This window comes from Aegilops tauschii, chromosome 3 (genome assembly GCF_002575655.3).
Source record: "Aegilops tauschii subsp. strangulata cultivar AL8/78 chromosome 3, Aet v6.0, whole genome shotgun sequence".
Classification (NCBI taxonomy): Eukaryota; Viridiplantae; Streptophyta; class Magnoliopsida; order Poales; family Poaceae; genus Aegilops; species Aegilops tauschii.
The window spans coordinates 23,919,471-23,934,515 of NC_053037.3; the positions used below are offsets into that span (position 1 = coordinate 23,919,471).

Below are 15,045 nucleotides of genomic sequence, written 5' to 3' on the forward strand. Positions count from 1 at the left end.
GAACATGTATAAGTCATGAAGAAGGCAATAGCAATAAAACTTAACGATCATAATGCTAAGCTAACGGATGGGTCTTGTCCATCACATCATTCTCTAATGATGTGATCCCGTTCATCAAATGACAACACATGTCTATGGTCAGGAAACTTAACCATCTTTGATTAACGAGCTAGTCAAGTAGAGGCATACTAGGGACACTTTGTTTTGTCTATGCATTCACACATGTATCAAGTTTCCGGTTAATACAATTCTAGCATGAATAATAAACATTTATCATGAAATAAGGAAATAAATAATATCTTTATTATTGCCTCTAGGGCATATTTCCTTCAACAACCCATCCCATAATCTCAAATCACAATCTTAGAAAAGAACTCGATGGCTGATTCTGGCTGTTTCTGTGGGAGGTTTCCCAAAAGCTGATTCTAGAGAATGAAAAGCTAAAAAGAACCGGGCATTGGACTTTAGCCACTACGATTCACATGCGTTTGTGATATTTCAAAGTCTCACCCTATAAGAACCGAATCAGGCGGCGACTTTGACAAAGAAAATTCAAATCGTTTTCTTCACTTACCGGTGGCTCGGGGGTAATTATTGGGACTTTAGGGGCAATCCCAGTGATGTGCCGCCAGAAGCAATAGTCCCTTTATTATTAGGTAGAGATTTCATCCGTAGATGTTTTTACGACGTTTCTAGCATAAAGACTAAAATGCACTCTATTTTTTCTTATGCAAGAAGACTAAAATGCACTCTGACCGATTCTTTTTGCTCCTATACAAAGATAAAGATGCCAATTCGAATAAGAGAGAGATGAAGATATTAGTAAATTCATCCATTAGAAACCGGGCATTTACAGTTCGCCCACTTGGCTCACACCAGCTGATGAATGAAACTTGACTTACAGTCTAGTATGTATGTAGCATGGTTGAAGGAGGTGGCTGTCTGGGCAGCCTCCGGTGTGCCGACATCGAGCGAGGCTGTCTCCGTTGAGGCCCCGGGAAGAATTGCGAAGTTGGCCTCTAAGTTTAGAAAACTCAAATAATTATTATGAACTAATATAAATAAAACATACTCTCATTCAACGATATGATTTCAAACAATATTTTGAAATGTATCAAATATTAAAGCTAAAAGACTAAAGGTAATACTAATGTGCTAAAGTGACCTCATGCTATACTGAAAAGAATATTCTTTCTAGTATTTCTTGAAATTATATCTTCATATTAATCTTCATCCTATCAATCAATGTAAAGTCCAAACCTTTGCACGTAGAGCATAAAGCAATTTATCAATTGCCGTCCTATCACAATCTAGAGATTAGAGTGCTCACCACAACTTAATAACTTAAACATCAACAACATATCATGTGGTCACATGAAGAACAAATTCTACAAAACAAGTCTAGATATACATTGATGACCAAATCTCGGGTAACTCATGGTTCCCAAGGTGTGTGGAGAACAGAATATTAAAAAACTCTAGCATGGCTGCTATTTTTTTTGAGAAACCAAAAGAAATTTTATAGCTGACACTTATCAAGGAAAACAATGGACAATACAATACATGGATAATGAAACACAAAATGATCAGCAAAAAAATTACATCCGAAAACCATAATGACCATCTTCTTTTTTCAATTGTATACATGTCGACAAAGTTTTAAAAATGCACTGAACCAACAATAAGGGAAACAGACACCTACAAATGCCCTTACCATTGTAGACTTTGAAGACCACAATAGTCACTCGCCACTAGAAATGCGATATAGTAGCCGTTGAAGAAGTATTGGTTGGGACACCACCTCATGCAAATACAGGCTTGTAATCCTTCATCACTTGTCTAGAGGGTTGGAGAAACCAAGCCATGTCACATAACAACTTGAAAGAATAAGTCAAAATCGTCATACCAAGATCCAGCCAACTGTTTTCCTTAATAGACACATCAACCACCAAGATATGAAGAGAGGCAACAAATCTAACGACACGTACCTTCACAAACCCTTTGTTCCCGCCAGATTGGTCGTCGTCAAGGTAAAAAGAGGTCAAAGAAAACTTATTTCTCTTTCTTTTTCAAGGGGGCCAATCTGGTCTTTATAATGCCATTCTTGAAACAGGTGTTCACAATGCCATTTTTGAAACAGGTGTTCACAAATCTAACTTACATTTTTTAAACTTATTTCAATGTCATCACCGCCATCGTCTCATCGATGCTGCTATAAAAAAACCAAAGGAAAACAATAACTAAAGAACAGACAGAAGGGAAGATGAATCACAAACAGTGAGTAGTATCGGAACCAAGGGCAAAAAGTTCACAAACAACTAAGTCGGGCGCGGCTATGTGCCGCTCGCTGCGATCCCCAGTTTCGGCTCGCCTGCAGGGAGCAATTACTGGGCCGACCTAGTAACCAACTAACGCATTGTGCTGATGTCATTGCTGAAGTCATGATAACATCATGCATGTTTTTGGTTTTTATTTCTTCAATTTTTTTTACTTTTGCTTATGTTTTGAAATATTTTAAATATATATTACAAAAACTCTAGACATAAAATTTTGAAAAATGTTAATCTTGAATTTACAAAATGTTAAACATATATAGAAAAATGTTTCTGTTATACAAGAAAAATGTATAAATGCGAATGCATTAATTAGAAGATGATAATCACATACAGAAATAATGTTAATCGTATGTTTGAAAAATGTTTTTGACAATTATAAAATGTGAAACATTTCAAAATAAATTGATGGAATTTTACAAAAAAGTTTTGAAAATGTAGAAAACTTATTGTAATTAAATAAAAATAATGTTTACATTAAAAAATATATGTTACATTTTTAAAAAACATCTACACATGTTTAAAAAATGTGTTCAAAATATTTTCTAAAAAAGTTTTTACAATGTACAAAAATGTTTGCATAGTTCAAACAAATGTTTTTATCATTTGGAAAAGATCTCGACATGTATTTGAAAAAAAATTAACATGCATTTGAAATAATATTCAAAACATATTTTTGTATAAAATGTTAAATGTTTATTTGAAAAATGTTTGATGGGTATGAAACAGTGTTTGAAATATGTAAGAAAAATGTAGAAACATGTATGAAAGAAACTAGACATGTATTGAAAAAACAACCCAATGAAAACCGACAAGAGAAACAAAAAGGAAAGCAAAGAAACCAAAAAAACCCAAGAAAACAAAATAGAATCATAATAAAACCAAAGCATAAAGAAGAACGGAAAAATATTCTAGAAAAAGGAAACACAAGCATAAAAGAAGGAAAAAAGAAAACCAAACAACCGATGAAAAAACAGAAAGAATAAAAGAAGAACAAAAGAGAACGAAAACAAAAAAGACGAAGAAACCAAACCGAACCTATCGATCGAGTGAGGATGAGGATTGGAACGAATGAATAACAGGTAAATGGCCGGCCCGATGCTAGTCCGCCCGTAGGCGATTTCTACTAATAGAAATCAGTACGGGCGAGACATAGCATTTGTGCACTATGTCAGCCCACATGTGATGGCCTATCATTTGAATGGGCCTGACTTTATCAAGGAAAAATGTGCCTGGCCCGCATGGGCTTTCTCGCCTCTCGGTGCCAGAGCTGGCCAAACTGGCCTGCACGGCACAATACAGCCCGACCCGCCTTAATCGTTCCTGGCATGGCGCGACCTGTGACACACTTGATAGACGGGTCGTACCATGCCAGCCCGCGTGCTTCAGCCGCCAGCCCAGGCACGCCCAGATGCTATGCAGGTCGGCCCGCCGACACGCCAGGCACGACGGCTCACGTGCAGTTTGGCCTGCTAGGTGTTTTTTGGGCAACTTTTTACCTACTAGGCTGGTAGGCCATATTTATCTAAAAAATAAAAAAATATAAAATATAAACGGGCCGTGCCATGCCGGCCCGCGTGCCCAGCTTAGTAGCCCAAGCACGGCCCCCTGGCGTGCCCCGTGCCGGGCACGACCTGTTTAGCACGCGTGCTGGCGTGCCAACGGCCCGGCCCAGCTCGGTGGTAGGTAGCCCGGCGAAAAGCGCTCGAGCCCACGGCGTGCGGTGAGAAGAGCGGCCGCGTCACCCCGACATGGGCGCGGCGGGGAGTTAAGCCACCACCACCTCGCCGTCCGCCTCGCCCCACCACCGCACTTCCCCGGCGATGCTGCTCCGGCTACGCGTCGGCGTCACCCGCCGGTCCGCGGCCCTCCTCGCGGCCGCCCCCCGCGCCGATCCTCCCGCGCGCCCGCCGCTCCCCCTCCCCCGTCGCCTCCACGACGCCGCCGATCACCGCCCGAAACCAGGTACTGGCGTGATCTCCCCCTTAACCACCACCCCCATGAATCTAGAGTGGCCGCGCAGTAGCACTTCCGTAGCTCAATGCTCCGCGCCTCTGCCGATCACTCCATGATTTTAATTCCACCGCCCCCCTCTGTTCGCCACCGACCGAGTGATGCAGAAATTTCATCTGATACTTTCTGAAATCTCATGGAAAGCTGATCATCTATATCTGCTCTCCGAGCTGCTGATGCCCGTATTTTTTTGAAAATTTCATGACAGTTTACTCTTGGTAATTTCTCATGCTGTTCTGTTCTGTTCTGCACCTGAAGGGGGTCCTCTTACGCTCTACAGGGACCTGGTGAGCCAAGGGAAGCTCCGGCATGACGTGTACCAGGAAAACGTTGCCTCCGAGTTAGACAGCCTGCTCGGGAGGCTCGAGCGGTACGAGATGGAGATGGAGGATTACCATGTAAGTTGCCGACGGCTCCGAGTTAGACAGCTTGCTCTGAGTAGCACTAGGTGCATTTTTTGTTATTCAGGGAGATTGTTTCGTGGCGTCTGAGTGAGTGCCTTTGCGTGAAGTGCAGACAAAGCTGTCTATGTGGGACAGTACCCGGGAGAACGAACGGCGGAGGCTTCTCCTTGAAGAAGCCGAGGATAAGCAGCACGATGGGGTGTGGATAGATGAGAAAAGGGGATTTCTCGATAAGTTGATTTCACGGTAATATTTCTTCTCCTGACTGGGTACGTTCGGTGTAAAACCATCAAATAATTGATACCAATAGTTTTGTATTCTAACTTCCAGTGCTGCTGTTCATATATGACTATATATCCTCTGCCAAATGATGTAAATTTTTCCTACTGATAACTCTTTAGTAAGGTGTTCGTGCAAATAGATGAAGTTCTCATCATTTATTTACCAAGTTCGTTCTTGGCTACCATCTCCATCAAGAACATTTGGATAACTTAGTTGAAGGTAAAAGAATATTAGAAATTATGTGGAAATTTTTGCATGCTCTGTAGATTTTTTTTGTTTAGATATGGGAAATCTCCTTTTCCAAGAATTGTGCAACTAAGCAGATCAGCGACCTATAAGTCTGTTTAACTGTCGTGTTGCACTGCATTGAAAGTTGCTGTTTGACTTGTCTGTTGCCGATTAAACCAGGAAAAGAAGAGCTAATATAGAACCTGGAGTTGGAAGATGGGTTTCATATTTGAATAGAGAGAGAAAACTAGATAATTTGGTTGGCCAGAAACCAGTTGCACCTGTTGCTCCAAAAGGATTATACCTTTACGGGAATGTTGGAAGTGGTAAGCTAATGAATTATGTCTTAACAGTATCTACATACAGTAGTAACTAAATACTTCACTTGGTTCATTACGCTGTTCTTTCAAAATAGTCATGTGCTGTTTGTGATGATACATTTGTTTAATGATAATGAGATGATGATAATATTATCTAGCTATCTGCAATTATTATGCTAACTTTAGGGAGCAACTTGTAACACAGGCAAGACAATGTTGATGGACATGTTTTATGGGGCCACAGAAGGTGTCATCAAACACAGGAGGAGGTTTCACTTTCATGAGGTAAATTATGCAAAACTCATGTACGTGTGGCTTGGCAAGCTGAGAAAACAGAGTGTATGTGTGGCTTGACAAGAGTTCTGTTAATTAACTTGTTGACTATCATATTTCAGTCAGGATCCTGTTGTCTAGCATTTGAATAAAATTGAATTACACCTTCTCATGCAGGCTATGCTTGAAATACACGACCATATGCATGATGTGTGGAAGAGACGTGATGATGGCAAGTCTATGGAATCAAGTGCTTTCAGTTGGATATCAGGCCTCCCTTTTGATGCAAAAATTAAGGAATGGCTGATCGGGGAGGAAAAGTATAAACAAGATAAACATCAAAAACATATCCTGCTAGCTGTCGCTGACAAGTTCCTTGTCGATAGACAAGCAAATAAATGTGGTGCAAGCATTCTATGCTTTGACGAGATACAGGTACATGTAATTAACACTTCTATGGTGTGCATTTCCAACTTATTGGAGGAAACTGCCATTTCTATATCACACTTGACATCATGCTTATCAGATTACTGCCGTAGTTTATTAATCCAATGCGATTACATCAAGTATAGTTTTGTAGGAAATTGTTCTGAAATTTATTTTCCCTATTCAGCTCATGCCTTCAATAGTTATTACCGTATACAGTACATTTGTAAAAAAAAAGTGACAGTTAATATTATTGATAGTAAATTGGATTAGACACAGGTACGCACATGACTTAGCATAATTTTAACTTAACTTCTGAGTAAGATTCCATGAGGCTAATACAGCTGACAGACAATGTCAACCTTGTGCCTTAATGTGAGATATGCACTTAAAAAAAAACTCTTATAAACACCTCGTGCTACTTCACTCTGTCTACCATGGTATGCTTGCTGTTACTAAGAAATATTTAGCTGTCACTGTAAAAGTGTAAATACAATAAACTCTGCAGCCTATAGTTTTGAAATGTACTAAGAAACTGCATCTGTGCAGACTATTGATGTATTCGCTATTGTTGCCCTGTCTGGTATTCTCAGCAGACTATTAAGCACTGGGACTGTGCTTGTTGCTACCAGCAATAAAGCACCGGAAGATCTGAATCAGGTACACCCTTTTGTGATTATTTCTCTTTTCTTTCTTTTTTAAATATAATAAACACTTACATTTCACCAAAAGAAGATCGGAGTGAAAGGCATAACCACATTCTGACCTGCTGGGAATATTCATTTTGAAGTACACTACCTAGAAGGCTAGAACTTTGTTCCCACAAACAGGAACGACTTCTCACCATTTGAACATACAATTTGAAAGAAGCTAAAGTGGTAAAACACCAGGTTGCTATCATGTTATGGATGAATAACAATGTGGAGAATGTGTAGGGGAGCTAAACTAGAGCTTATTGCTCTTTTTCCTTATCCTAGATACAGAAAATTCATTGAAAAAGGATACATGGCTAATGGCTGTGGACTACTTATTTGCACCTGGGTTTCTTGTAGTTTAACTATTCAGAAGCACATCATCCATCTACAAGAAATGACAAGAGACTTTCTGAAGCTTAGTTTTTTGTCTTCCGGATTTTTTATATGACATAAGAATGACAGCATACATTATTACCTGAATTGATAATAGGTACCTTTGAGTTAAAATAACTCTGTACTTGTTTTGATCTTTTCACCCTTCTCCGTTGGTTTTGTAGGATGGGATGCAACGAGAAATCTTCCTTGAGTTATTATCTAAGCTAGACGAGACCTGCAATAAGATTCTTGTTGGAACTGAAACGGATTATCGCCGCCTTATTCCAACAGATGGCTCAACTCAGGTTGACTTGTAATGACATAGGGAATTTATGACACTTGGTCTTAGGACCGCATAAAACATCTGCGTTACATGTTCTGGAGATAAACATGGTGCTTACTAGATGATAGCAGTGTTAGCAGGTTGAAAATAAGTAGTTCCCCATGATATTGTGATTCACTGTGTACAGATGCTTAAACTGTCTAGAAATCAGTTACTGGACTGACAAGTTCAGGTGATTAAATCACATTATTTGAAGATCTTAATTTAATTTGCAAAATCTCCCACTCGGCATTCTCTTGAAATCTTCTGCCTTGATCCACTGTAGTTACATAGACTTAATCTCATTGTTGAAGTTTGATAGGGGTTTGTCGTGTAGTTATTCAGGCTATTGCATAAACAAGAAAACATCAACTCCCTTTACTACCTTGAGGTTAATAAATTAACAGGGCCTGTAAAAATATATTCATCTTTGGTGACACTCAATAAAGTTGTAGTTATCAATTTGGTTGTTAGGACAGAGATTCAAGCATCTACTTGTACATGTCAAGTCAAATATACCTTAAGTTACATTTTTTGATCCCTATGATAACTCTAATATGAAACCAGTAAGGTGTATCCTTTTGTGAATACACTGCATGCTTACTCTCGTTTTGCTTGGAAATTTGATATTTATTCTGCCTGTATTTATTACCTTATTCTTGGATGTCATATGCGTTATCTGGTATTTTTTCATGTAACAACTAATTTGCATATTTGTATGCAGATTCACTATTATTGGCCTACCAATCCTGACACAAGGAGTATGTTTGAGGCTATGTGGCATGACATAACTAACCAGACAGGAGGAAACATTACTGCAGTTACTATTCCTGTAATGTTTGGAAGGTGTGTCCTAAAATCATCTCTATACCAATATACATAAGCTTGAACTGTATTAACTTTAATATTACATGAACAGGTCTATTGAGATTCCTCAAAGTTGTAGTGGTGTGGCAAGGTTTGACTTCGAGTATTTATGTGGACGCCCAGTAATATCCCACTCTTTGAATTTACATTTCTCGATAATCAAGATGTTATTCATGATCATGGCACTGTTGGCTTGAAGAAAATATATATGGAGTAGTATCTTGCTTCCTTTAACTGTATGAATTTGGAACTGAATTCTAATTCTATGCAGTGAAAGATGTTTTAAATGAACCATAAGACTTGCTTTGGTTATATTATTTATTTACTTGTATTCCTTATTCCAATACTTAGGTCGGAGCTGCAGACTATATAGCAATAGCCAGGAACTACCATACAATTTTCATATCAGACCTTCCAGCTATGAGTATGAAGATCCGTGACAAGGTACTCCTTCATCTGTTGCTTTTCGTTATCCTCTGACTTTATCAAGTACTTAATAATTCTTTGATGCCAAATGAAGTGTTATGTTTTTTCTAATATTATTCCTCATTTAGGCAAGAAGATTCATCACCCTTATTGATGAGATGTACAATCATCACTGCCGCCTTATATGTTTAGCTACCTTACCCATTGACAATCTATTTCAAGGAACTGAGGAAGGGCCTCTTTTTGATTTAGAGAGGTAACATTTGCATTTATACTCGTGACCCTCTTAACTCATTGGTGAACTGCAGAGCGCTTACCTGATCATGTAAAGTGTTGATGATTTTCAGAGAACATCTACGTTTATACTTGGATAGTTGGATGCATGATCCTCTAACCACATTAGTGAACTGCAGTTAAAATTTTCTTTTTTCGAGAAAACGCAAAAGAGTTGCGTTTCATTGCATTGAACAGGAAGATTTCGGGGGTACAACCTCCAGAAAGGAGGGACACACACACACACACACACCCGACCGTCCTCACCAAGTGACTACAGCTAGGTGAGGAGGTGCCCTCAACTACAGACACGCAACGACATTAGGCCTCGCCCAGCCTTGCCTCCAGCCAAAATGGCGAAGCACCGAGACTCGGGGCAACAGGGCAGCATCACTGCCATTGCCAGGCACTTCCAGGAACGAATGCAGCTTCAGGACTGCCCAGGCCGACGTACCTCGCACCCATGTGCCTAGAGAGTCGGCGGGTGAAAGGAAGGGCCTGATTGGAACTGTTGTAGCATTCATTGGGGAGCGCCGGCGCAGGCAAACGTTGTGACCTGCTCCTTGTGTAGCAGTCTACGCCAGAGCGATGCATCGCCAACCACCATCTGCCGCATCAAGTACTCCACTTGCAGCCAAAGCAGCGCCATCAAGAGGGGACCGGCGTTGAGACGCCGCCGCTGCCCGGTCCGGGAGGCCGGACCTAGGATTTCTCCCGGTGCTCGAGGAGGAGGTCCGGTCAGGGTCATGCCAACGCCTCCAAGGAGGTGACGGCACCCTCGGGCGTCGCTGCTGACAGCGCAGGCCGTCGCTGCGCGGGGATTTCGCCCCAACCCAAGAACGAAGGACCTCAGATGCAGTGGCAGACCGGGCATGGCGAAGAATCGTTGGAGAAGACCAACACACATGGGGGAAGCCTAGAAACGTTGTCGTCACAGGAGTGGGCACCGACCAGCGCAGCTCCAGCAGGCCGGCCACCGCCGGGAGCGCGTCCAGCAGGCGGCTGCAGCCACCTGCACCGCGCCGCTGCCGCGCTGGCCCGCAGCCTCCGCCGCCAGGATCCGCCGGGGCACAGCAGAGCAGCAACCGTCAGGGTCGCCGCGCGCGTGCTTACTAACCCAGCGGCAACCGCCGGCGGCGGCCGGGAGGGGTGGGAGGAGGGAGAAGGGTGGGTGGGGGCAGAGTGATTGTCGCGGGCCTGGGCGGGCTCGTGCGGCCCAGATCTGGGCGCCCTCAACTCTGCCGCATGCATCAGCGGCCGGCGGCCGCCATGGCAGCGCCACCGCGCACACAGTCCACGCCATCTCGACCTCCCTGCGAGCAGACGGCCGCCCGCCGCGCCACCGCGCGCTCCCGCCGCTCCAGCGCGCCCAGCAGCAGCGCGCGAGCACACGAACGAGGGCCCCGCCGCCGCCGTCCACCGGTGAGGGCTTTGCCCGCCGGCATCCTCCGGCGACAGCGAGGGGAAGGAGGGGAGCCTGGGCGACGGCTAGGGTTTCGCCTCCCGAGTCGCCCTTGGGAGCGACGCGGGGGCTGGGGGGGGGGGGGGGGGCAGTCCTCTTCGGACCCAAAATTATCGAAGTTGTAATTGTGCATATTTCAATGCGACATGTGCAGGTTGTACTTTTATATTCAGTGGTAATATGATAGCTACCATGTAGGTCTTCTGAAATCTTCATCTTTGCAGGGTCAAACTTTTGAATGTGGTACTTAATAATCTTAGGCATTGCTACTTGTGGCATCATCTTGTACGAAACCAGAGGAATAACAACAATCCTGTATTCTGAATCAAAATTTAGTCAGGGGCTACCGATTTCCAAAAGAAAAAAAAATTCCTGAATAAAAATGTCTTGGCTTGGCGAGCTTTGTTGTGAATTATGTTTTTATCCATCTGTAATATTTTTTAATGCAAAGCATTTGAATCTAAAGAATCGGGAACAGGAATTTATTACTAACATGAGAGGTTATTATGCAGTTTCCAGTTTGAAACTGAAGCCGAAGGGTCAAAGTTAAGGAGGGATGTTTCCGCAGAAGGCAATGTTGGTGCAGGGCCCTCTACTAGAGGTCTAGTGTCAATGCTGTCTGGTCAAGAAGAGATGTTCGCGTTCCAAAGGGCGGTAAGTAACTAATATAGCACCTCTTGTACCTACATACTATTTGTTGCTCGCTCGAGACAACTCATTTTGCTAAATTCTGGGTTTTACTTTCTTATAATGTTAAACTTTCACTGCGTGTAATTATTTCGAATCACTGACATTACTGTCTGGGCCTGCTGTATGATGTTTCTGGTTTTAACTGTCCACCCACACTGTTGGTTCACAGATATCTCGGCTCGTAGAAATGCAGACCCCGCTGTATCTCGAGCGCGTCCAGCATGTCCATTCTTCCGCCCTTCAACAACAGCAGGGCACCCCTGTTCTCGCAAAACAGAGCACTGTATCTCAGTCTGCTCCCTTGTAGACTGGTAGTACTATTCTATTCATTCTTGGAAAATAATCTTGCAACTGTGAGCAATGAGGTTGGAGAGGCCAAGCTCGACATTGTCGGAAACTGTATCGAGTATATGTAACACAGGTGATGTCAGCAAGACACACCGTTGCATCTGCACAGATTTACTTTGCTTTGCTTCCAAGTTATATAGATCCTAGGAGACATGATTAAGGTGTTGTTTGGTGTGCTTTAACATCTACTCCCTCCGTTCCTAAATATAAGTCTTTGGAGAGATTTCACTATGAACCACATACGGAGCAAAATGAGTGAATCTATACTCTAAAATGCATCTAGATATATCCGTATGTGGTCCATAGTGAAATCTCTACAAAGACATATATTTAGGAACGGAGGGAGTAGTATAAAAAGAACGCTACTCTTCAGTTGGAGAGAAGAAAATCAGAATCAAAAATCTAACAGGCCCAGTGTATAGTCTGATTCAGTCCTCCCCGTCCTAGAAGCATAAGGCATGTGTCTGTTCTAACTGCAGAAGAACAGATGCATCCATACATATTTATGTGGGAAAATATCATACGGAAACCAACATTTGATGAAAACCACATAAATATGATGTTTTGAAGTTTAAAAAAAATCTCAAAAAAATAGGGGATGTTAAGAGAGTGATGTTCTATTCTCATGCGGAATTTCAAGTTCAAACACATTATGGGATATGAGTATGAAGGAGATCGATCACTGTGCTGCGCATGACACCGTTGCTGTTTGTTTCCTGGTGTACTCGGCTTTGATCTTCTTCAGCGTCACGACCACATCGTGTTTTTTTCTGAGAATTTCGACCACATCATGTGCTGTCATTCTCCCAGGTCATGTGAGCCGCTGTAACAGAGCAAACCTGGCTCAGATAAAGGACACAAGGAAGTGGAAATGCCCAACAGTGGACGGGCACTATGTGGACTTACAAAGAAACATTTTTCCACAATGCAAAAAAATAAAAAACATTCTACATACACAAATACACATATAACACGTTCAATAAAATTTTCACAACAATATACTTTCATATGTGGTGTAGACAAAAAAAATATGTACATGAAAATGGGCCAATCTTTTTTTTTATTGTTGGGCTGGGATTTTTTTGTGCATCTTGTAAATCATAATATTTTTGAACGAAAAAATTCACAGATCCATCGTGAATATGTATAAGTTTCACAGTATTTTTTGATTTTTTTGAAACTTGGAATATGATTTTTGAATCATTTCAAAAAATGGGAGCCAATGCCCCTGTCCACCAAAAAGTCGCTTCCCCAGAAGTGTCACTGCTTGTCCTTATCTACTATCTTGTACCACTACCTTTCTTATTGTTGTATTCTAAAGTTTAAAAAGTAAATGCCATGATTTATTTGCAAGAGTTTGTCCAATACAACGACCACTTTAAAAAGAAGCTTAATTTCTCCGGAGCGCCTATTCCGCGCCGCAGAAGGTCTGGCCCACGAGCATGAGCGCAGAGAATTCTATTATATTGCGAAAAACCATCAAAAAATGGCGCACTCCAGGAATCGACCTAGCGTCCTTACACTCGCGGAGTGGTCAACTATGACCAAACACTGCAACTACTGAATGCTTGTGAACCACTTCAGCGTAAAATTGTTTTAAGAATCAGCATAGCCGTGCTATTCATTGTGCAGTGTCCCTTGCTCAGATTTTTGAATTAATTGAAAATATTATGAAAAACGTGATTTTTGGAAAAAAATGCAAACAAAATTTGAAATTTCATGAACATGCATAAAAAAGTAGGCCAATGCAAAAAAGTTCATGAATTAGAAAAAAGTTCATGTATTCAAATAAGTTCATGAAATAGAAAAACAGTTCAATAATTTAAGAAAATAATTCACAAAAATGAAAAATAATCATGAGTTTGAAAAAAGTTCTTGTACTTGAAAAAAAGTTCATCAAATTTGGAAAAGAGTTCATAAAATTTACCAAAAGATCATCAAAATTGAAAAAGTTCATTGACTTTTAAAAATGTTTATCAAATTTAAAAAATGATTTTATTTAAAAAAATAGTTCATCGAATTTGAAAAAGGTTTATCAATTTTGAAAAATAGTTCACTGAATTTTAAGAAGTTCATTGAATTAAAAAAAAAGTTCAGAAATCTGGAAAAAGTAATCAATTAAAAAAAATAAGTACATCGAATTTTCAAGAAAAATTTTGTGAATTTTAAAAGGTTCAATATTAGAAAAAACGAAAAGAAAAAAAAATGAGTAAATGATTATTGAACAGTAGAAAGATGAAAAACAGAAAGAAAAGTATTTGGGTATAGCCATGAAATGAAAGAAGAGGTTCTGAGTTCGACTCCAATGCCCGGTCTTTTTTTTCTTCTAACCTAAAAGAGAAAAAAGTTAAATGGGCCGGCCCAACTCGTAGGATGGGGGTGTGCTTCAGGCGCCCGTTAGCAAAATGGCCTATAACGGACGCCTGAAGCGCCAAATAGGATCTGCCTAATTTCTCGCATGTGTTTTTTTTTGCGGGGAAATTAGGATTTCATTAACGGATTACAGGATTACAATCGTACTGGATAGCCTGCCTAACTGCCAATAGAACATTTCCCAGCCAACAGGCTGTGCGCTGTTGACCTCTACCTATTGCTGCCATACCATATCTAGCACGATTTTGAGTACGGCTAATCTTAACAAGGTTCACCGGCCGTTCTTCCATGAGGGCCTTGACTTCATTCACTACATGTACATACCTTGACTTATCCGGAAGAGCACCATTCAGCAGTGTAATAGCCACAGTACAGTCGGACTCCATCACAATCAGGAGCTGAGACCAGTGGAGCGCTAGCCGGAGCACCTCATCGCATGCAACCTGCTCTGTCTCCAACGAATCAGAGCATTGTCGTAACCAACGACATGCCACGAAAATGACCTTTCCTTCAGAGCCCCAGAGAATCATGCCAGCTCCAGCCGAGCCATCCGTAGCAATATAGGAACCGTCGATGTTTAACTTAACATAACCATCATCAGGTGACTTCCACTGCAGCTTGGTTACCTTCCTTCCAGAATCTCGCATTCGCTTTGTCCCGCCAGAATAAGAGATAACTTGCTTCCCCTTTATATTGTCGAGGTGTGGGTTTTGTTTAATTGCGAGCAGGGTATCAGCATAGCTAGATAGGAAAGTTTTTGAAGCATCCACTGGGGCTATCAGTTTCTCATGTGTTAGCTCATTCCGCACATGCCATATATGCCAGAGTAACATCAGTACCATCAGGCGTTGTACCTCATTTAGTTCACGAAGGAGCATAAGGGGCCACTCATGGCCTTCAAGATGCATCGTGCTCACATCTGGAAGGTCCCAAAC

At 41.5% G+C, this 15,045-nt stretch overlaps 1 protein-coding gene and 1 pseudogene across 3 annotated transcripts; one reads left to right on the forward strand and one right to left on the reverse strand.

The window, feature by feature from the left end:
• The first annotated feature begins 4,001 nt into the window (after positions 1–4,001).
• On the forward strand, positions 4,002–11,919 carry LOC109738254 (uncharacterized). Of its 3 annotated transcripts, none has more exons than XM_020297353.4 (14): positions 4,002–4,298; positions 4,605–4,744; positions 4,863–4,996; positions 5,441–5,586; positions 5,786–5,865; positions 6,031–6,288; positions 6,829–6,939; positions 7,532–7,654; positions 8,396–8,517; positions 8,591–8,660; positions 8,890–8,982; positions 9,093–9,220; positions 11,212–11,353; positions 11,559–11,919. In XM_020297353.4, exons 1-14 carry the CDS (start codon positions 4,157–4,159, stop codon positions 11,694–11,696), a joined length of 1,827 nt encoding a protein of 608 aa, XP_020152942.1. In that variant the 5' UTR covers positions 4,002–4,156; the 3' UTR covers positions 11,697–11,919. The 3 variants fall into 3 exon arrangements, with proteins under 3 accessions (XP_020152942.1, XP_020152943.1, XP_073366012.1); XM_020297354.4 differs by having other exon boundaries at positions 4,012–4,298; positions 4,858–4,996; XM_073509911.1 differs by having other exon boundaries at positions 4,059–4,298; positions 4,627–4,744; positions 4,858–4,996.
• On the reverse strand, positions 9,715–10,687 carry LOC141042235 (uncharacterized; annotated as a pseudogene).
• Positions 11,920–15,045: the final 3,126 nt, after the last annotated feature.

What these genes read in the sequence shown, in the direction of transcription:
- LOC109738254 (XM_020297353.4), top strand. Translation starts at nt 4,157, where the DNA reads ATGCTGCTCCGGCTACGCGTCGGCGTCACCCGCCGGTCCGCGGCCCTC. An exon ending in GGAGGTTTCACTTTCATGAG is followed by an intron (nt 5,866 to 6,030) that starts GTAAATTATGCA and finishes CTTCTCATGCAG; the next exon opens with GCTATGCTTGAAATACACGA. An exon ending in CACCGGAAGATCTGAATCAG is followed by an intron (nt 6,940 to 7,531) that starts GTACACCCTTTT and finishes TTGGTTTTGTAG; the next exon opens with GATGGGATGCAACGAGAAAT.